This window comes from Plectropomus leopardus, chromosome 10 (genome assembly GCF_026936395.1).
Source record: "Plectropomus leopardus strain MGB_pleo_1.0 chromosome 10, ASM2693639v1, whole genome shotgun sequence".
Lineage (NCBI taxonomy): Eukaryota > Metazoa > Chordata > Actinopteri > Perciformes > Serranidae > Plectropomus > Plectropomus leopardus.
In genome coordinates this window covers 18,855,658-18,879,163 of record NC_142185.1, presented here as the reverse complement: position 1 = coordinate 18,879,163, position 23,506 = coordinate 18,855,658, and the positions used below count along the sequence as shown (strand labels likewise).

The 23,506-nt window shown below is 38.2% G+C and overlaps 1 protein-coding gene across 2 annotated transcripts in view; it reads left to right on the top strand.

Moving 5' to 3' along the window:
• Nucleotides 1–3,592: 3,592 nt before the first annotated feature.
• Nucleotides 3,593–23,506, top strand: part of fign (fidgetin) — a 31,890-nt gene continuing 11,976 nt past the window's right edge. The window contains exons 1-2 of one of the 2 annotated variants that reach the window (XM_042495166.2): nt 3,593–3,782; nt 4,592–4,626. In XM_042495166.2, coding sequence (XP_042351100.2) covers nt 4,602–4,626 — 25 coding nt within the window. In that variant the 5' untranslated portion in view covers nt 3,593–3,782; nt 4,592–4,601. The remainder of the gene's footprint in view (nt 3,783–4,591; nt 4,627–23,506) is intronic. The other variant, XM_088083219.1, reaches the window with a different exon arrangement.

The following is a 23,506-nucleotide window of genomic DNA, read 5'->3' as shown; positions in this document are numbered from 1 at the left end:
GCAAGGGTTCAGGGAGGCAGCTGAGCAAAATAATTTAGAATGTCCTGCCTGCTGACACAAGGACAAAGGCACAGACTGAACATGCCCATATGAGGAAGGATACAATGGACGTGGCTACACCTGGAAATGCACTGCTGTTGTTTTCACCGTGACCTCCACAGCACACAGAGATTTTCACAGGCTGTTCCTACAAGCATGGACACTCTCTTCTGGTTGAGTCAGCTGAGTATTAACAGGACATTATTGCACGATGAGCACTAGAATCCCTCAAATAATACGCAGCACCGCAAATGAAATCAAGCACATATTGTTTTGTGATCATTTTCTTTACTTCATATTTTTTCATGTTGACATCTTGACCAGTGCTGACACAATCTGCGATTGCTTTTGTCTCTATATTGCTGATGAAAAGAAAAACATTAACAGCGACGGGGTATGATACTGGAGTGTACGTGCTTAAACTGTCATTGTCCAGAGCAGCTCAGTGGCTACTCCGTGTCCTGCCTTTTGGGTAGGATTTCTCAGAAGAGCTCATGCAGTTGGAATTAGCATGGTGCAGTCAAGGGAGTACTGAAGGCTGAATCAATGCATCACTCCGAGGGCCTTGGGTATGGATATGAGAGGGCATAATGGGACTTTTGGTGCCGATCCTCATATCATGTGTCTAACCAGGGTCTTTGTGCAACGCTTCCCCAAAGGAGAAAAGATCAGCTCCCCTCTTTCAAGGCCATGTGCAGATAACAGACTGGAGAATAACCTGAAAAAAGTGAGTGTCAGTCAGTGACTGAAATAATTATTTTTATTTATTTGTTTATTTTTCATATAAATTAAGGTTTGAGGTTGAGAAGATTGTTTAGTGGGAAATTTTAGATGGTATTTTGCTTTATCACCATGAGTTAGACGAGAAAATTTATACCACTTTTGTATTTGTTGGGTCGATATGAAGCTACAGCTAGCTGCTGGTTAGCATAGCATAGAAACCATAAACAGCTAGCTTAGCTCTATTCACACACTTTCGCATTAGTTAGGTAAAAATAAAGCTACAGCTAGTTGCCGGTTAACTTAGCATAGATAGAGAAAACTGCATTTGTTGGGTAAATATGAAGCTACAGCTAGCTGCTGGACAACTGAGCATAGAAACTGTAAACAGCTAGCCTAATTCTATCGACACCACTTTTGCATTTGTCAGGTAAATATAAGGCTACAGCTAGCTGCCGGTTAGCTTAGCATAGATACTTGAAACAGCTAGCTTCTCTCTATCTTAAGTTAATAAAATATGCCTACCAGCACCTCTAAAGCTCACCAATAAAGATGCTGTGTCTTGTTTGTTTAAACCACATTAAAAAAAACAAAACAAATAGTATAAATGACAAATTGTGGTTTTGCGGGGGATTATGTGAAGGACTGATTCTTGGCAGGCTGTTTTGTTGTTACTGTAAGGTCGCAACTTTCAGCTTTTTCTGTCTTCATTTCCAGTTTTTAGATTGTGGACATAGTTTCCAGCATGTCACCCATTGGTTTGTGGACTCCCGTTTTGAAGCCTCGAGTTTGGCATTTTTGGCCATCACCACCTGAGGGGTGGATCTGACTGAGACACTGGCAATAATAGCCACAAGGTAATCACACTCTGCATACCCTGGTTTATCATTTACTTCCATTAAATGGGGCCATAATTTACAAGATGAATACGTATTGAAAAAGACCATAAACACATCACGCAAATGTTTACTGAGGTAATAAGTCAAAGGAGAAGAAGGGTCATTTTCCAGGTGCCCAGGAAAGCTGCAATTTCTTCCTAGTCGCAGTACTGCAGCGAAAAAATGCCCTCCGGCTCAGAAAGCATTTTGCCCATAGACCACCATTATAAAAGAGATATCTGTAAAACTGTTGACAGGACACTTTAAACTACAAACAAGGCCAATTGTGACTCTTCTTATAATGAATTTCTGAGCCATGTTGTTTCTATATTTGTGAAGCTAAGAGCCGCGAAAAGCGATTTAAAAATCCATGATGTCACTGCAATGAAAAGTCTCAGAGGCGAGCGTGAACTCGAGGCAGGTGGGGCCAGCAGGCAAAGCCCTACTATGCATCCTCAGTGGGCCGCATACTGCACAAAGAAACCTGGAACACTTTTAGGCACATATTTTCTCCACTCTCTAGGTATTATAAAGGCAATGTCATTTTCTCATGAAGTTCTATACAATCAGACCTTTTTTTGTATAACCAGTGAGGTTGCCCCCTGCTGGCCATTACAAAGAATGCAGTTTTAAGGCAAATCTGCATTCAGACATCGCTTTTCAGACCTGGAGGCTGTCTCCATTTCTTTTATAGCAAGAGTCACTGGTTTTTATTCCAAGATAGGCTAGCCGGCTAATAACATTTAATTTAACTCTTGGCCAGAAAGCCAATTATGTATTGCCATATGTCAAAACAGTTGCTTTAGATTTTGTTGCCTCAGACAAATATGCAACTCTAATGTCCCCCATGGCAAGACAGGGTTCATACAAGGTGCTTGAGATGCTTTAAGTACCTGAATTCCACACGCAGAAATGTAATACCTTGAGTACCTTAAAAATCAGACATTTTCTAACTTGGCCCCTGTAAAAGTACTTCAATCTAATTAAGAGGAGAACAGAATGATGAATAATTTTATAAAATGTTTAAGACAATTGTTTTGAAAGGCCATGGTTGCAATTTTTGCTAATGCTGTGTCAGTGCCATGGTGTCGATGTTGATGGTTAACCCCAGTGAGTAGTCGGCACCAGGATGTTTAGCAAGCTTCCAAAACACTCATACCGGAGACGGCATTAGTGTCTATTTTTAGCTGAAATTTTGTAGTAAATAAGCAGCAGTTAGTTAATCATAAATTGATTTTAGACCCTGGTGGCATGTGTTTACTCTGTTTATAAATTTGCACAATTTTTTGCAACAGTGTGACATATAGCCTAGATGAAAAGGTATCTGCATGTCTTTCAAAATGCCCTCCAGTTTTTGTATTGAATATAACTGAACTTCCCTAGATGAAGACAAGGTGAGTTATCCTGAAAGTCATTCTACATCATATAGTTTGTTTGTTTTTTAAATAACCTATGCAATAATAATATTTTCAGCATACTAAATATTCAGCAGATGGTTCTGGAGAAAACAATATCATCCTTGAAAATAAAAATTAGTGCTCTTAAGTCCTTGAATTTGACTCTAGAGCAGGTCCTGGCCAAGCAGACGAAATTAAAATAGGCACATATAAGCAGTCAATGAACATAGTAAAATATATTTTTGACAGATCTACAGAGCAGAGGTAACACTCAACAGTAAAACGCAATTCAACTAAATGCTGTCACGTTCAGTAATATTCACATGATGCACCTCAGTTCGTGCCAAGCGGTGCAGATGGGCTATACAGCACAGGGCAGGAGAAAGCAGTCCCGCAGTCCTGCGTGCAGACAGTACAATTAAACAGTTAATGCATCAAGCAGCCTATAGCATGATGTTGTCATGATAGGCTGGTCGTGAAGTGCCGCTTATTAAGGTTGATTCTCTTTGAATTTGGCTCCCGCCGCACAGATCATGCGCAGTGTGCAGCGTGCTGCCTTCAGTCAGCGGAGCAGCTGTCCAGGGTTTGGAATTCCAACATGGCAGAGGCTGTGGTCAGTCTTCCCCTCACTAACTTGGAATGGTTTCAAATCGCGAGCAGCCGCGCTTAACCTCCGCGAGCCATTCATCTGCGCACTCACCGGATCGATGGTACTATAAACCCTGACGCTGCCCTGGCACCTACACAGGTAAGTCTTATCCTGCCTATCAGCGATGTTGACAATTAAAAAGAGAAACGGAGCAGCCCCTGTACGCGCAAACGCTCGCTGAGAGACTGTGTCGCGCATCACAGAACTGCAGTCTGTGCAATCTGCCTTTACACAAACGACTTGTCATCGCTGCAGGAAACATTAAATAAACGCTGTAAAGTTGCGGGATTAGAGCGAGTTTGCAATTGATGTTTTTCCACTCCGTAGTTTTAGGAGATGGTTGCAAATAGGTCCGTAAGCAGCCTCTTAAATAACTTTACTACAACGAGAAGTTTTTGCATGTCAGCCTGAATAAAACTTGCCGCGATAACCGCAGGCGGGAGGTTAATAGATGGGTTGTCATTGCGCTCTTAGTGGGACAACTGCTGGCAAGTAATCTATTTTAAAAGTAAAGGGAGGGGGGCATCACGCTGGTTTAGCCTCTTCCTCTAATAGGCGGCATGAAGAATGTGTGTTTTATGTCATCTACAGTCTCTCACATGCTTCCTATTCTCTCGTTTCAACTCGCGCAAGAAGTGACAGGCTCCAGCCGTGCCTGTTTCTGCGTCTCCGTCCAGGGCTGTTTTTATTTTATTTTATGTCGCATGTTCCGTTTCCCTTTGGTTTGTCCTTAATTACACGACCTAAATGAATACCTGAGGAACGAACAAGGGACCGTGCGTTTTTCAAAAACTTGTGAAATCCGATAGCTGAGGAAAAAAAGTGCCTGTAATGAGAAGCAACCTTTGGAATTCCTTCTCGTGAAAATTCCGTTTCTGCTGTTTTTCCCCCTCTCCTCTTGTTTTTAGGCTTGAAGACATGATCACTAGCACCAGTATTTATGGTATGTTCATTTTTTGGAATTATCATTAATATTATTGTCATTATTTCATATTTGTCATATGTGAAAAGATGCTGTTGGTGCAGCAATGCATTTTGTCTTTGTGCATGTTTGGTTCATCTTCAAAAGTTTACTTAATTTAGATAATAACAATAGTATTAAATGAGCTAGTGCAGAGTAATGTGATTAATTTCATACAAGTGGCATTATCAATTAGGCTCAAAGTATCTTGTGAAGGTTAAAGAATTTGCCCCCATTTTAATTTGGTTACTGGCATTCTTTATGTGCAGTTTAACTTTTTCTTTCTCATTTCACTGCCTTTATATTTTTGCATGCATCACTCTAACATTATACAGATTTTTTAGATGTTAATTTATCCAGAAGTGTTGCAAATTTTTCTTTAAGAAATTAAATTTCAAATGACTTTTTATTTTTAACATTTTCTCATGTGGATAAATAGTCTGCTATTATGTAATTTATTTGCCATAAATTAAATATTAAGTGTATAGGATATATCATCATGACATCTTTAAAATGTCATATATTCTAAAAATTAATGATGGCTGCAGCCCAGGATTTCTTGTAAACATTTGGAAAATGATTACCTCCAGTGAAATCCCTTGCTGTTTGTAGGAAAACTGCATAGAACAATACATGTAGCGTCACAATTATCATCTAATACCAGCTGCATCACAGATAAACTAAATCTTATGTTTAGTCATTTCAATTATGAAGGATGATGCAAAATCAAGTACAATAAAAAATATCTGTAATTCTCTGTAATCTGCAGCAATGATTAAGTATGTTGACAATATTACTATTGCATAGGTAATTCAAAAACAACTATATGATATAGATTGACTTTTAGGATAAGTCATCTTGTCTTCATTTAGGAAGTTGTGGTGTACTTTCTATTATCCACATGTCACACCGTATACCAATTGAGCGGAACTTAAAATAGATTTTCTCACAAATGAGTCGAAAGACAGCTTCAGAGATAGTTGTTATTTCGTGTTCCAGTGGAAATGGTTTGTGGCAATCCAGTAAATGGATGTGAGCCTGGATACAAAGTCATGAGGTGTAACAAGTTGTGTGCTGTCTCTCTTTCGCAAACACTTTGTCCTAAGCGAACCTTTCCCACCTCCATAGAACAATTTACTTAATTGTGTTCACACATTTCATTTGCATGTTTTCCTTTGAGAGGAAATTAACATCATCAGCAGTGAACTGAAGTATGTTTTCATTCCTCTTCAAAAAAATAACAGCATTGCACCATCCGTCACTCAGTGGAGGGAAAAAAATGTACATTACTACCACATTCATTATGTTTGAGTGTTTGGTTGTAATGTGTTTTTGTAAAGTGGGTATTAAATTTGTTGGTCGGATTTTTATGTGTTTCATATTTAGACCCCCCTCGTGTGTGGTGGGTATTTTTGTTACAAACGAACTTAGATTTGAACTGCTCAGAAACAGATAAAGCAGGGTGGCAGATAATGTGGAGCAATTAATGATATTTAAATCTGTATCTAAAGTTTTCATGTACTCGCATTCTGAAATACCCTTCGGAAAATATGTTTTAAGGTAGTTACCATTTTATATTTGGAATCTCAATAGCAATTGAGGACATCTAAAAATCACAATAATGCATGTTTTCGTGTTACAGTATGATCACAATTAATTTTATTGGAAGTTATTGTAAAAATATGGTACAACAGTAGTTTTATCTGGACAAAAAATATAAAGTATCCTTATAACAAATCAATTCTCTCACATTTTTTATCTTAAATATCTTAACTATCAATTACAACCTGAGGATATTTAGTGTGGAAGGGTTCCATGTCTGAGCTCCTGCAGCGTGTTAGGTGATTCTTGCAGGTCCTTATTTAACCCCGGACACCTCGGGTGTGCATGGAGAGGAGCTGACAGCTCTGTTTATTTCTGATAGGATAGCACTTATGATAGCAATCTAAGCTGTCGCTTGATGTGGATCTCTGAGATGGATTTGACGACAGATGCTGACCCTCCTGTTTTCATCACCCTCTTTACCGAGTGTCACACATGTTCACACTTTGAGGAGTGACTGTAAATAATAACAAGAAGTTGTATGAAGTAAATAATTAGTTAATAATTACGTCCACAGATGTCCCACTGACACAAGAATGGATAAATATACTTGTTATTTTTAGTTGTGTTATACAGACAAAGGAAGATTTAATGTTGTCAGACAGATTTATGTAAAAAACAAACACATTTTCAAAGTAGCCTTTAAATTTCTAGAAAAAAATTAAAACTTATAAAAATAGAAAAATAAGCTGCTATTAATTTTTTGTGTACTAACTGGAATACGTACATCAAATCAGATCTTCACAAATGTAATGTTTGTGTTGCCTGCTGTTTTGACCACAACAGTATATTCTTGATTCATTACTTAATGTGTCTGTGTGAAGCAGTTTAGCTGCTCTAAATGCTCTGTCCATAATCTGAAGTGTGCAGCACTATTAGTGATGTGATCGCTAAAATTGACAGCCTCCCTGTAAACCATTATTACAGGGAGGCGGCATATGACAGGACAGACACTTTATATGTGCACTAATGATGAGAATTAAATCCAGCTCCTGAATACCTTGAGCTGACTCTGTGTAAACACCCCCTGGGATGTCTGCAGCACTGTCTGTAAATTGATGAAATATTAATCTTTACAGATGGATCTATTTGTCAGTAACTACAAGAAATCCCACTCAGCCAAACGACTGTATTGGATGAGATCAGTGCAGGATTGTCATCTTTAAGCAAATATGTTAAGTGGTGTCTTTTCATATAAAAAGCGAGGGAGTCCCCAACAGAGTGAGAGACGCTAGCAGAAGGGACAAAAAACTCCAGTCTTTCTTCTAAATATTCCACGTCTTCCTCCCTCCCTCCCCTCTCTTTCTCTCTCGCCGTCTCCCTCTCTTCTATCCACATCTCTCCGTCGTTTCCCTCATGGCAGCTTGCTATGTTATCTTTGTGTGTTTCTCTCTACGCTGACAATTCTTGCAGTGATCTAAGTTGGACTGCATTAGAAAGTGGAGGCAGCTGTCTGTTGCTATACTGAGGGACGTGTTTGCTCTACTGCAAAGATGAAGGACCATGAATCCTTGACATCCTCCCTTTCTCTCCCCCATCCTCCCCCTCCTCCTCCTCCTCCTCCTCCTCCTACCATCTCATTTAGACACAGCGACTGTCTGCTCAGACTTGTGTTTTTTTCCCTCTGAGTGACAGCATATGGCATGGACATTTTCTAAAATGCATGTGCCTACCATTGGCTGCTTGTACTAACCCTTCATATATCTGCTAGCTGCAGGCCTGTCGTGTTATTTGTTCCTGTAATTCAAACAAAATACCTCCAGTTTAGTTTAACTGATTCTAGTAGATAAAACAACACAGATTGCATATTATAGTGGACATTTTGTCTTACATTGCTTACAAAGGTTTCTCTGGTTGTGTTGTGGCACATATTTTATCATTTAAATGTTTTTAAAGGATTATATGCAAGTGCACGTCTTTGTATGTGATTGTGAGTGTTCATGTCTGTTTTTCTTCGTGCATTTTTTTCTAGAACCAGTTTGAGGGCAGACGCAATACCGTGTTCTCGGTTTATTTCTTTTTTCTTTTTTTTTTTTTTTTTTAAACATCCACATCCAGTGATGTTTTTATGATCCATACCATAATGCACAATGTGCTTGCGGTTTCCCAAATGACTGATTATAGCAGCTACACATCCATAAGTCATGTTGTAAGGCTGCTTTATTCAGGCCATACAGGCCAGGAATATTATTTACATGGAGTGTGGCATTTGTTGCTTTTAACACATTGTTCTCCTCATTTCCCCAACACATTGAAACACAGGCTTTGTTTCATCTCCTTCGCATGAGGTGTCTTTGCACTCATAAGGAGACGAGGCAGCTCCGCGCCTGTTGGGGATTGGCTAGAATAGACAATTCCCAGGTGTACTAAACTAGGTTTAGCACTAAGGCTTTTAATCTGGACTTGTAGGAGATTCATGTGCATTCATAGATTTGCCTCTGTAATTATCATACCCCCAGTGGCAGCCAGAGAGACGTTTGCCTAAATCACTGATGTCCTCATTACACTGTTTACATTTTAATTAGACATGCTAAACTCTTGATTTTTTTTTTTTTTTTTGTAGTGGCCATAAAGATTGGAGGTTTTCTTATTGTTAGTTCAGAGTGTTGCCTGAATCTAAGTGTGCATCTTGCAAAAAAAAAAAAATCACAGTTCTTGTCTTATTGGCCTTCTTTACATCCCCTTACAATGATTAATGGTGGCTGAGAGCGTCATTTGTAGGACGCGTTATGTACAAAGTGTGTATGGAGTGGCAGTAAACGGCAGATAGTATGAACATGTTATTTATCCACTAATCATGTGACATTATGAATGAATCTGCTTCCATATCTTTAAATTATGTCTTTGACCAGATTATTTATTGTTACTCTCATGCAGTGAATATTCAACCCCCAAGGACTATGATTAACAAAATCTACAGTTCCATGGTTTTTGAATATAGCTGGCACTTTGAGCTGTCATTGTGTGCCTGAGTACTGTTGCTTATCATTGAATAACCTTGGTGAAGAGAGGTGTTTTTTCCTGTCCTTCTTCCAAGGTGTTTTCTTTTTTTATTGCGTGCTGTTGGGGAGTTTTGTATTGTGAGAGAGCAGCAAGCCTTTCACAAGAGGATAAGAGAAAACTCAATATTTTTGCTGTATTGAAATTCCTCTTGTGTTCTCACAAAAACTGTCTGACTAATCTGGCAATCGAGGCCGCTATTCTATCTGGACTGAAAACCCAATGCAATGACAGAACCTTTAAGTACTTTCTTCACCACACCACTTTTGTCCGCTTCATTATATGTAAATCGAAGTGTCTGAAGTGTACTTTTTTAGAATTCAAACTCTCAAATTTGTCTTGATGCTGACCTGTCTTAATCAATATAACCCCTTAATTATGATAACACAGGGAGGCTGTGATCCCGCCGCTTTGATTCGACAAAAATGTAGCTCGTTCTAAATTTAATGAGAGATAAAATATGTTACTGTAAGAAAAAAAGAAATTGAATAAATTTGTCCCACAGAATAAGGCTGTATATCATTCATTTTATTTTGTCATTGCACGACAATATAACAGCGTACTAATTCATCGAAGTAACGCCTGAATTAACTTTGATATTTATATTCAAGAGCATGCAAGGATTTGCTTTGGATATAAATGTTAATCGACTGTTTTCATTGTCCCATTCATCACCTCCCATGCTAATTGTCTCAAATTGATATTTGAGACAATTAACTGAAACGATGATCAGACGAGATGTGAGCTATCAGTGGTTTTTTAGCAAAAGTTATCAGCGATTCATTCATCCTCAGTGGAGCCGGGTGGCTGACAGGTTGGCGTCGTGCCAGGTGCTGGCAGAGGGGGCCTTGAGTGCCAGGGACGGGGAGAGGATGGGTTGAGGTCTGCCTGATGGTGTGGAGAGGAGGGGGGTGAGCGGAGGGGAAGGGGAGAGGGGATAGAGGGGTGAGTATATGCTGCCATAAAGGTTTAAGGTGTCAGGCTGCGGCGAGGCAGCGGGTGTCTGCAGTGACACTGTGACGTGACCACAGCAGCATGCGCAGAAGTGAGGCAGGGTGACTGGATATTTTTGGGATAGCCAGTCATGTTATGTGTTGTAAGGGCTTATTAGGGTGTAAAGTGCTTTATTAGTTACCTGCACGAACCACAAATTTGTTTTCTTCAAGGTAGCTGTCAGGAGTGAAAGTAAACCCATAACGTGGACAAAAAAATATGAAACGATAAGAAAATGTTACTGGTGTATCAATGCATGTAGACCATTTAAATTCAGAAAGACGTTTCTGTTTTTTTCTGCTTGCAGGGTGTATAAGTGAATAGTTACTAGAAGTCTTGTTGCCTGACGTGTGGCCTATTTGACAGTCCCTCTTAGAGTCCGCACGGAATTAGATTAATTTAAATCAGAAAAATAAGAGTGGAAAAAAAAGAGCGCTCAAGAGTTGAGCATCATCACAGTGCTTTATGAGGGCTGACACTTCTTTTGTGTTCATTATCAGGAAATCACCTCAGGGAGTCGTGTTGACTTTGCATGGTCTAAAATAGCTGTTACAGCGGACTGCCCCACGCTCACTCGCTCGCTTCCACTCCAAGTATCTGGGGAGGCAAGGTGGAAATACCAAACGAAGGTTTCGCTGAGAAAAGCTAAACATAGTATAAACTCCCACTTTAACAAAGGGAAATCAAGCCACTTGTCCGATTGTGCTGTCTAGGATGTTGTGTGCACTAAAGAGCTGATGTTGTGTTTAAAAAGGTGTGATTCCAGTGTGTAGTCTCGTATTACATCTGCAGAAATAAGAAGTGGAGAATTTTTAGCTGGTTCTTGCCAGTTTGGCCACAGATTGTGTCTTTCCAAGGGTGAAATAAAAAAGTATATTTTTATTGTTCTATTTTTCACCCTGATTTAAAGGAAAATGCATTAACATTATGTCAATGTTGGCTTTTATACGCCTGCACACGGTTTATAGCAGCATTTCTATACTGCACAGAACAATAGTAGATTCATTTACTTGGAGCGTGATGTTTCTGCAGTCCAAACCCTGACTGCATCGCCTCTCCCACATCTTTAAATGGATCCCATGAGTCTTCAGCTCTGTTGTTTCCATTATTCATTTCAAAACTTCCATGTAGCATGGAGAGGCTAGAGGGGTGAAAAATAATTTTGTGTCTGAAAAAAAAAATGATGTAGAGCAAAGTCACTGCTTTATGCAAAGTGTGCCATGCCTGGGGAGCATGTGAGCTGGCGTACTGTAGGAGGAGTGAGTGCCTGGGCGAGGGACGAACTGTATGTGTGTGTCTGCGCGTTCCTGTCAGTCTGTCAGTTAGGCCTAATGTGGCTCCCTAGAGGTACCTGGGGGAGACCCATCTAGCACCCAGTCAGCCTCTGCTGGCGGCCAAGTGGTGACAACGGGTTCCCACAGAGAGAGGAAGTGTCATAGTATGTATGTAAACTAGTGACAGATGACTGGAGACATGTGGCCTGTAGACACAGGGCCTGAAAGTAAAGCAGTTTTTGCCTCTTCGGCTTCCTTTCTCTCTTCCCACTTGAGACTTCAGAGAGCGAGCATCAGGCTGCACAACAGCATGGAATACATTGACAACAAGTCAAAGATGTGAATAAAAAGGATGCAAATCATTTGGCATGAAAAGACACATGCTATGCGCAAAGGTTTTGTTTGCCTTTGAAAGGCTGTAGCAAAGGAGTGAGGAGTTTTTAGTGTGCAGAGCTTCAGGCAGCTTTTCTAGGTCACAGGTCATGTGGGTCAGTGTTACACTCCCTGCAGCCTCACTTCAACCCGCGGTCTGGAAATAGAACATGCAACGTCACCCAGCCAGGAGGGAGGTAGATTCCAGACCTCAGTGGCCACGGGCTGCACATGTGGAATCTGCTCGTGTAGTTGACCCCAAATGTTTGAAACTCAGAACGCTCCCAGTAGGATATTGTTATTTCATGCATACCCAAATGAGCAAGGCTGTACGAATTGCCTTGTACAAAGTGGACCAGTAGACTCCTCACTGTCGGCCGTTCACAATTCATCAAGGGAACTCGCATTAGCCAGAGGCAGATTTATTTAACAGTATGCACATAACCTGTAAGAGAGGCAAAACATAGCAACTAAACTGTGGAGTAGTTGTTTTTTTTTTTCTTTATTGGATGTTTCAGCCAGCAGGCCGTTTGCCTACTTTCCTCTTTTAAGCTCTCATTGTAATGGACGGAAAGCTGGCACATGGAAGATAGACGTTCAACCAGTGTGAAAAATCAAGCACGCTCTTATTAAAGATTTCAAGCCTTGTAATCATAGGCCATGAAGCACTTCTACTATTATGCTTTTTTGTCATGAAAAGCATCTTTTTTACTCGCTCTGTTTGCGTGTAACAAATACAGTATATGTCATAACTGTTTTTGGTATTATAAAATGTGAATTGGATGTTGAATCTATAGTTGTTTCAGTAGCTGGTGGTGGTTTAAATTCCCACCTTAATGGCCATAAATTGAATTATTTTTGCCCGAGTGAACAGGCAGTGAAATTTGGCTTATTAAAGCAATAAAACACAACATGAACACACCAAAATTGTTTTTTTTCTTAGTGCATACTCATTTACAATAGTGTTACCTAAAAAGGCAGACAATAGTCAGCTTGGCAGGGTACGATGAAAGGCCACCAATTAGAGTGAAATGCAGACTTAAATTTAAAGATACAATACAACTTAATGTGTAAATTTGGCTACTGGTGCAGATTTCATGGGGGATGCATGGGACATGTCCCCCTCAGTATTCAGAACATTTTTATTTGTCCCATCCAAGAAAAATGTGAAAGTAGTGGGGGGCTTTTATTTTAACGAAAACTGATGCACACCAAATTGATGGAGAAAAGGCACAAATTGCTGCATGAAAATCCTCCACACTACAGAAAATTAAGTGTTTTACATTCACAATTTTTGGCAAAGAATCTCCACATCTTCATATTTGTCCCTCCATTATTGAAATGAAACCTACGCTGTTGTGTTAAATTCTATTTTTTCTTGATTTTAAGCACTATTATGCAGCACCTATGGGTCAGGGTGGTCAAGTTTTGAGTGTTTGAATTTAGTTTTTTTGTTGTGGAAAAGGTGTGCAGGGCTCATAACATCATAAATCTAACAACATAGCATGAATGCAGAATTACAGGCAGACATTTTTTTAGCATGATTTCCATAAGAGACAATAAAGAATATATTGATGGTGCATATTGTTACCATCGATAAACATTTGATCTGATAACCAGAGTACAGTATGACTGCCGTATTGTGTTTACAGTCACATGAGAGCATTTGTGAGTTGTGATAGTGAACACCTGACCTTTTCCTTAAAAGTGATTTTAATTTGAGAGAGAGCTGCATGTCCAAGTGACACCTCCTGGTCCCGCTATCTTTCCAGGGAAGTAAAATCTATCAGCACTGATGAGTTCGTGCTCTAACAAATATATCCGTGCCAGACTGTTTATTGTGAGCTCCAATAGTGCTATTGTGCTATTCTCTAGTCCATGTGGTGCAACGAGCCAATTCACATTTGAGCAATGGCTGACCCTAGGTTGTGTATATTGATGAGTGGGATTTGTTTCTTAATAGAATTGTGTCTAATTAATTAGCTTTTAATTGGTTGAACTCTGTACATGCAAATGCAGCACAATGTAGAACAATCATTGCTTTAAACTGCGTATTGAGGTCGACTTAATGAAATGTGGGGTTTGCTGTGTGTGTTTATTCTCATTTCTGTATTGTGGTGTAAATTTCATTTCCAACTTACCAGAGAAACTGATTTATAACAGCAGAAATGTGTCAGTTAAACAAAGAGCATGTAGACGCATTTGAAATGCCTACCTCTCCATTTCTATTAATTATCTCATCTGTTTTTCACAATTGCTTTGTGCCAGACATTAACCTTTTTTTCTTTCCTTCATTTCATAATCTATTAAGACATATTCTGGAATAATTACCATCGCACAGGCCTCCTTGCTTTCTTGCCTTGTTTCTGTCAAAGCGCTGAACTCTTTGAAGGCTGCCACTCTCTCATCCACCTGCCTCACAGAGCTTTACAGTCGTTTTCAATGACAGCTCTTATTCCGAGGCATTAATCCAAATGATACAGCTGAAACAATCATAGTATTACCCTGTTACAACATGCATACTGAACTATTGTGTAACAGTTTAAGCAAAAGAGAAATATTTGTGTATAATTTAAATTATGGGTCTGAGTTGTAGTGTGGAGTAGGGCTACACAACATGCAAAAAAAATCATATTGTGATTATTATGACAGATTGTGATGTGTCATGATTTTAGTGGAAATGGTAATTTCCGCATTTAATTTTCACAGGGAAAAAAATTAAATTGATGTGATTTTGCTCCTGTCTCTACCAAACAAGTATTTTGTCTTAGGTCTGGAATATGATTGGTTGTTTGGGAATTTGTGCAGTATCACAGTGCTTCATTCATAATGATATGTAATGGCACAGTTTGCCTTTTTTTAAACAGTTGCAGTTCCTTCAGTTTGAATATCGCACATTATTGCGATAATGATATTTTTTTGATTAATAGTGCTCGGAAAACTTGTTTGATTGGTTAGTTTTTAGAACAAAAAAGTTTGTAAATTTAGATAAGGATATCGAGCACTACATTAGTCTTCGGTCAGTGTGTTTAACCATCTTTCCTCTCCTAACCTCTTTCCGTGTTTCATTTTGTGTCTTTAAAGTTGTTAAAAGTATGGACATACCGTAGTCTGCAGTTTTAATAAAGCATGTTTCTCCGAAATTCTTGCCATCCATGGCATAAGTTGCCATTTTCAAGTATTATTGATTTTTTTAGCCTTCAAAGCTTCAAAGCATGAAATTAATATCAGTTATTTTGGCCCTGTCTCAGAGAAATAACGTTTATATACAACTAATGTGAAACAGGAAATATCTATTTGAGGAATATGTAATGATGGGCAAATTATGTTTTCTGTGAACATACGAAGAAAATGACCCTAATTAACGAATCTGGCAAGACGCAAAAATGTGGATCCAAGGTATCAGTAAAATGTTCATGAACATTATACTTCAGTTGTCAAAACAGGCAATATTCCAATGCAGTATCCAGTCACAGTGACCACAGCATTATTTTTTGATTATTCAAATTTTTGTTAACATTTAACCAAAATCACAGTCTTTCCCTAACCTTGAGAATGCAGGCTGTGGCGCCAAAGTCCTGCACTTTGTACACCCACCATCCTCCGTAACCACCTCCATTTCATTACCTGAAAGAGATGTTGTCACTTAACATAAGTGATTATGTTGCAGTGTAATTAAGAACTAAGCAGTTAAGTTAAGAAACCTAATTAGAGAAAGGAACAGAAATAGAAAATACCTGAAAAAAAAATCCTATAATACAGTCACACCATAAATGTAAATTTGATATAAAAATGTCGTTGAAAAAAATAACATAGAGCCAAACCCATAATGTTACACTTGGAAGTAAGGCGACAATAAGATGAGTTCAGATATTTGATTTGATATGAAGTTTTGTCGTAGCTTTACTTTTCTAATGAGGTTTCAATATATTTTTTTTGACTGTTTCGTATTTTTAAACCACAGAAGAAAAATCTTATCTCAGAGTTTATTTCGTGAGATCTTTATGAGATAGCATTCTGTGCAACAGCTTGTGGCACAACTTGTAACTATCACTGTAATGACAACATAATAGTACACTGTGTACTCATCAGAGAAAAACACTGTAGGTTCACACCCCCTGTATATCAGGAAACAGGGAATTCTGCTTTCTGCATTTATTTATTTTTTTCGATGTAGTGAATTAGTTTGATGTTTATGTTATACCTCTTCACAAACCCATCAAAATCAAAATAGCCAACATATTTTGCTAAATTATACAATAAATATGTATAAAATGCTGCACAAAAAAACTAAAATAAAACATTAGCATCTAATTTGCTTTGATAGTGCAGCCATAAAAACACATGGGGATCTCACGACTGAGATTAAATGTTGAAACGAGTCATTGCAGATAATATAAAAGTGATATTCTCATTTCAACGCTTTAAAACTTATTTAAGGTAAATTTAAGAATATTTCCAATTTAATAGGATAGCAAATATTTTGTCACATTCATAAACCTATGTAACACTAAAATCCTAAACATACTTGTGAAAGCCAATGCTTGAATTCAGCTCCATGGTACAGTACTGACCATGCCACCTTAGCTCTCACAAGCCATTGTTTGCCAGTGGGCGAACCAATCTCCTAGACAGCTCTTTCCTTGTAAAAGTTCCCCTTTATGGCTTCACTACTGCACTTCAGTAACTTTATTACAGCATAGCTGAGAGATTTCTATTTCATATTGACCTAAGATTGCTTCAGTTGTCTCATTTCACCTTTTGTCTGGCCTGTGTTGGAGAAGTGACCTTCTTTGAGACTTGCAGTCGATACCGCAGAATGCTTCAGAATGCTTCGCCGAAAAAGCTGGCAGTGGTTACAGGCAAACATCCTTTTCTGTTCACTTGGGTATTTTCAATTATAGTTCCATTTGAACTTTTAATCAGTTTAATGTGTAGGAAACGATAAATAGAACAACAGATGGCCCTGGCATTCCTTGTGAACCAAAACAGATTTCGCTTTTTAACTCCACAAGTGCATTTGCATTCATTTCTGTGTAAATTCGAGGAATGAGTTCAGACTCATTCAAACAAATTAGGCCTAAATGTCCTTTCCTGTTGCGTTGTGTGTGATGTTTCTGCCACAGAGTAAATAATAGATTTCTTCCATTCTTTATATTGATGTCACCCATTTAATCAGTATGTGTTGCTCTATTTTGTTGTATACAATAGCTTAAACATTTTTTAATAGCAACTGGCAGATCTTTTTTAACTAAAGACTTTAAGCAGAGCAACAGTTCAACAAGGTTGAAATAATGCCACCAGCTGTGTAGCTAAAGAAAAATCATTCTTATAAGATCACACTGTGAAGAATGAGATTTTTTACAACACGATTTCCTTTCTGTTTTAACCAGGTTAACATGGCTGTAAAGTCTAATGGTTGGAAGTGTGAAGTAATCACAGTTGTGCATCGGACCAGTGAACAAGATAATCTGTTAATTTCCAACTGGGGCTTGGCCTGTTGGTTTGTAAATCAGATGACTGGCCCCTGGTGCCATTACACCGCTACCTCACAGAAGTCAAAATGTGCTAAATGCAATTTTTTGCAAAACCTTACCAAAAATTTCTCCTGTTTGCGTTTTTTTCTGGACTGGTCTGTGCCTCTTTGATTTGAGTCTTCCTCAGTGTAACAGGACTTTGGGGAATGAAGATGTTAGTGAGTAGCTTTTGGTCAATGAGCCTTCATGTAGCAAGGTCACAATCTGCCTCTCTTCTCTTTTGAAGTGTGTAAGTGATCCCTAGAGAGGCAGAGTAGCCAAGTTCATAGAGGCTTGCAAAAACCACCGCCTCTACTGTACATGTGCTCTATAGTTAAGCAAGTTTCACCAAGTGCTCGAATTCAACGACCATGTTCTTTTAACTAACAAGCCATTTGAGTATTCATCAGTATTATGCACTACAGAACACTATGAAGCCTGTCTCCTATAATTGTCTTAGTTTTATTCAGTGTACAAGTTCTACTTGTGAGTGGAGAGCTGTTAGTTTAGCATGTGTGTGGATTTAGCTATACTTAGGGTAGTAATGGAAGATGTAGCCTCGGGGGCTTCTTGGCCTGAAGAGTCATGGTTTAATTAGCATCACTGAGACAGAGAAATCACAGCTCAGAGTATCTCTCAACTTCACGATTTACTGTATTACAGGGGGAAAAAAATGAGAAATACATGTTCCCCTCAAGCCAATAGAGTTTATCATTAGCTCAGCCCAGAAACCCCAGGGGACTCGAGACTTTCCAGGGTATGTAACAAAGAATGCATTATCAAACTGAAGATTTCAACATCTGTTTACATTCACTGAGAATCTCTGTGAAGTTTGCCATATATGGTGTCTTATCTTTATGGCAGTAACAGTAGTTGGCTGAAATGATATTGCTGTCTCTAAAAACAACCAAGATGCTTATGTTTAATAAATCAATACATTATTCTTATGCTGTGGTAGCTGCTCAATAGATTGAACAAAAAGGTTGTGGAATCTTGAAAAAATAATAGAATGGATGTAACATTGAAATATAAATAATCTGTGTATTCTTTGAATATAAAGGAAAAAACTGCTGCTCATGTACAAATGTTTTTGTTACTGTCAACAATTTCTAAGGAAAGACCAAGGCCAATAGTTTTAGTTTGTAACTCACTACTTTGCCATACCCAACTGATGAAAAAAAATGTTGGCACTGATCATTTCTGCAATCTATGAATAGTTACATATGCATGTTATTATGTAGCAAATTCGTTGCAAATTTATGTTTCAGTGTGGTTAATGTGTGGTTACTTTTAGGCACAAAAAACACTTGGTTAGGTTTTAGAAAAAGATCATATTTGCCTTAAAGTATCCAGTTTTAGAGGGACACAGTCCCGGCAGAAAAAACAGTAATGTCTTAAAAAACCTCTTTTTGTGCCTGCAAAGACGCTGGAAAAATAGCCACAGATCGCTACAAAATGCTCATGTTTGGTGCATAAGTTTTTTTTTTTTTTGAGAACACAGCATTGTCTCCACAGTGCAGTGGTCTGCAGCTTGGCAGGTTTCTCACTTAGGTGATACACCGTCCATTTAAAAAGTTAGATTATATATTATGTCATTTATGAAACATAGATAATATGCAAATGAATATGGCTGATAGCATATTTTTGGTTAGCAGAAATGTCCAGTACTAATATTTTCTTCTGGTGACTGACCTGATGTGTCCATACTCTGTCTATACCACTCAGCCCCAAGCCCATTTATTCCTAGTGAAGATGTAAAGCTAAAAAAACAAAGGCACAAATGTATAATTTCATTCTTTTATTTAAAGCTGCATAATTGTCAAAATCATGCAAACAAGGATTATATAGTTAATATTCTGGAAAATATTTTCAGCTGCAGAATGGGCAAAGCGGTGGCTAAAACTTAAGGTTTGTGCTTGCTGTTGTGTCCCTGGTAAAAGGGTGAGTGAGCCAAAAATGGTGTCATTTTGTGTAAAGCCCTTGCTTTACTTGGCGCAGCTGTGTGTGAGGGGCTTTTCAGACGTACTGACTGTCACAAAAAACATATGATGTCTTACAAAATTTACATACGATGGTTTGTACGACATCTAACAAATGACAAATGTATGACAGTACAAACTTAATGTAAGAGGAAATTTGTGATGACACATCTTAAAATAACTCAAAATTCATTTGGTTTCTATGCTTCTGAACACCGGTCTCTTGGGGGAAAGTCCTGTATTGTTTGACCCATTCACCTTCCTAACCTGCCTCTGCACAAAGTTTCACTACAGGGCGTCCAGTGGCTTAGTGGATAATGCTAGCGCCCCATATATGAAGGCAGTGTCCTTGCTGCAGTGGCCGTGCGTTCAATTCCAACTCACGGCCCTTTGCTGCATGTCATCTCCTCTCTCTCCCCCTTTCACGCTATAACTCTGTTTTATCTAATAAAGGCAAAAATGTCAAAAAACTAATCTTTAAAAAGTTTCACTACTACTTCCTAGGCATTGGTCATGTGATTGCAGCTTTTCCAATTCTTTGAGACTACATTTAAGTAAATATTTTGCCAGCTGAATGAAACTGTTCTCAGAATATTCAACCTTTCAACCTTTGTGACATTACAAGACATTTGTTGATCCAAATATTTTACTTCTCTTACAGAGATTGTATATTGCGGATAAAGTCCACAAATCTTTGATACATATGAGATTGGCATATGGCATTTAAGGGTTGCATGGGTTGCATATTCTAAGGCGCTCTCCTGGTAACACCCTTTGACTTCTTTACAGAATATTTTGTTTGTACACTTCCTGGCCTTTCGAAGAATACTGCACCATACAACACATTAAGCATAAACACCTTTGTGGTGCTCCTGGCTTGCACGTCATCTGTGCCCATATTTATTGCAATATAGCTTTAGGACTTTCTCTGTGTATTACCTTCTCCCGTCCCTACTCCACAGAATTTTATCAACCCTCAGAATACCATAACATTCACAGAGTACTCACTTATGTGTTTTATTCTATCTCTTTTAAAGATGTACTACTTTAACTGTAATCTAAAATTTAAAGTGGGCATTTGTTCAGTTAAATTATGAAATGATTTCTGAGTGGGAACATTTACATCTTCTCAATACATTTCAGATGAATTATTCAAATCATCAACAGTGTTGTGCCAGCAAACTGTTTTATTCTGTTACGAGCTCTTGCAGCTGCTGTTAAAATATTGTGCCGCTCTGTACATACTACATATTTATATACATTTTTAGGAGTCTTTAGACTGACCATAAGAGCAGCCAGCTTTCTTGATCTTTTTTCATAACCACCATCTTGTGTACAACACAAACACAGGACATGCATAATTGAAACTGTAAGTCTACATTTACAGTAGTTCCAGATAAAATAGGTTTAATGAGGATTTGCACTTTTATTTAGAGCTGGAACCATGTGGCATTAGATCGTCTTGCTGGCTTATGGCATACAGTTTGGTTGCAGCTATGGAGAGAGATGATTAGCTAATGAAGTAATGATTTTGATCATTTGATTTATTTTTAAAGTTTAACTGACAAACTGATTTCAGTTAATCGTTTTTCAAAAAGCTAAACCGCTGCAGAAACCACCCTTCTTTTATCTATATGATCATATCAGGACACTTCCCCATAATGGCTAATACACAGAACTTGTTATTTACTCCATAAATATCAATGTGTATACTGTAGATTAGCCTTATATAGAGTATGTATGTTGCAAACAAGAAAAATTACTATGGTGGGTGACATTTCTACAGTAACTGAATGTTTGAAAAACAATCGTGTGAGAGAAGTGTTCAGTGTTTAATAATGATTTAGTGTACAACTTGGATGCAGCCTCAGAAATAGACACAAGAAGTTATGACTGTTGTCATAACTATATTCAAACTCTTCAATTTAGGTGTTTATTGTTTTATATGAAACAATATGCTACCTGTTTGAACATTTCTTGCAGTCATACTGGTGGTGCAGTAGATGCACTAGATAATTAAGCATTTAGCATTTACATTTATGAGATGGTATAGGTGTAGAAGAAGACTGATGGCTCTCTGAAAATCAGTTGTACTAAATGCTCAGTAGACACCAACCAACACAGCTGTCTACTTTAAAAACACCAAATACAGTATATTGTAAGATCTAGTAATCTTGTCGTAAGCATAACGTGTTGAGTAATCTAAGTGTGATTGTTTTGTGTGAATACCTGTGCAGAGCCATCAGCCACCAGAATATTTAGTATTTTTGCGCAAACCAGTGATATGTTACATTTGTGTGTCTCATATCTTAAATCTTTATGCCCCCTATGTTAATTTTGTAAGTTTCATATTTTAAAATTAAATGTTGCACTTGTTGCAGATATGTTGAAACTTCTGGTTTCTTTACAATTCGGTTGTCTATTTTATGCTGTGACAACACTGTAGTTACGTAGGTTAGATTTTAGCTCAGAGAGCCACTCAGTTCAACATCATAATGTTTTGGCTTGAAGTACCCAGTTTTGTCACCGTGACCACAACTGGAAATGGTCATTTATTTAGTAAAATATGCCCCACCCATAGTTGCTGCTGCTGTTTATTATATTTCTAACGTTGTTCAGTGAATACATTTGTGTCATTGTTAGACTGAATATGTATTGTTGTATGCTCTTGTGATTAATATTTGACTCTCTACTGACAACATGGTTAATTACATGCGTTATTGGATTAATTTGAACCAAAAGCTCACTGGAAATACAAAATCTTACCATTATTATTATCTCACATCTAATATGTGAGATCTTTAATCTTTTATCTTGTATTTAATAAGATTGATTTAATGTGATTCATTGTCAGTCAATATAATCATCAGCCTTATTGATGTCTTAAGTGTTATTTTTTCAGTTTGTTTGAGGTATGGCGTGTTTTTTTAGTAATACATGGTAGTCACAAATACTGGCTACAGGTAACATGGTTTTTAAGCATAAGGAACGCTGCCTTAAATGACACACAAATCAGTGCTTTCTAAATTGTGATATCAGCTCTGTCACAATGGACTGCACAGTTCAGGTTGTGTCCTGTACGATCATAAGTATTATTCTGATTATAAAGAGAGGTTCTGTCGCAAGAAGTTGTCTGCCTGACTGGCAAATCAACTACAATAAACACACTGTAAGTGCATGCTTGCATGGTCATTTTCCACCTTTTGTGTTCGGATTAGTATCGAATCTACTGGGATCGGTGGACTTTGATGGTGTGGAGACATGTAGTAATTTGCTGCCATGGGTGGTCAGACTGTGAAATGTATGGGCAGTAGCCCTGGAAAAGACGGTGACTGAGGAAGACATATCTTCTCTAAATGAGGGGTTAAATGGCACCCTGCCGTCTAAAGATTGGAATTACTGCCACATGGAGCTCTAAATTGAGTTTAAATAGTCTTAACTTGATATGTGAGATGAATGAGACTCTGTAGCCGTACCGATTACCATTTCACATTGTATTAGGATGTTTTGCCCCACCCCTACTTAGAATATCTCCAATGAATTTGAATATGAATATGAGCTTGTTTTTATTTATAAACGTAATTACTGTCTGTCTGCAATATTTGCACGCTTGTCAAGTAGAGTGGTCTGTGTGCACAGAATAAAAGCAAAAGCTCCCATAATTATGTTTACGTCCCGCGATGAAAATCCCAGGCTTGTAATGATCAGTAATTATAAATACTTTTCAGCATGTCTGCTGCCTCAGCTGGGACTATTGTGTGGTGTGGAGTGCAGAGTTTGTGCAGCTTAATTATGACATTGTACATGTCTAAATGTACCAGTCTGCTTCAGCTCTGCAAAACACTTCCAGTGAATAATCACGCTCAAGTCTGACTTTAAAGAGCTCATTACAGTTAGTTTTCTAAAGAGCGGCTTATTAAACACAGTTACCTAATAAGCATCTTTGGTGGTGCAAATTGGTAAAAATGGTAATGAGTCTGATTAGGCCACGTTTCAATTACGACAGCTTTCACTTCCCTCCCCCTCTCCCTCAACCCTCCCACCTTCCCCTCCCCCAAACCAAAAAAGACGAAGGAAAGTCCAGCTCTTTATGCTTGGGAATCCTCCTGGAAGGCATTTTGCTCTC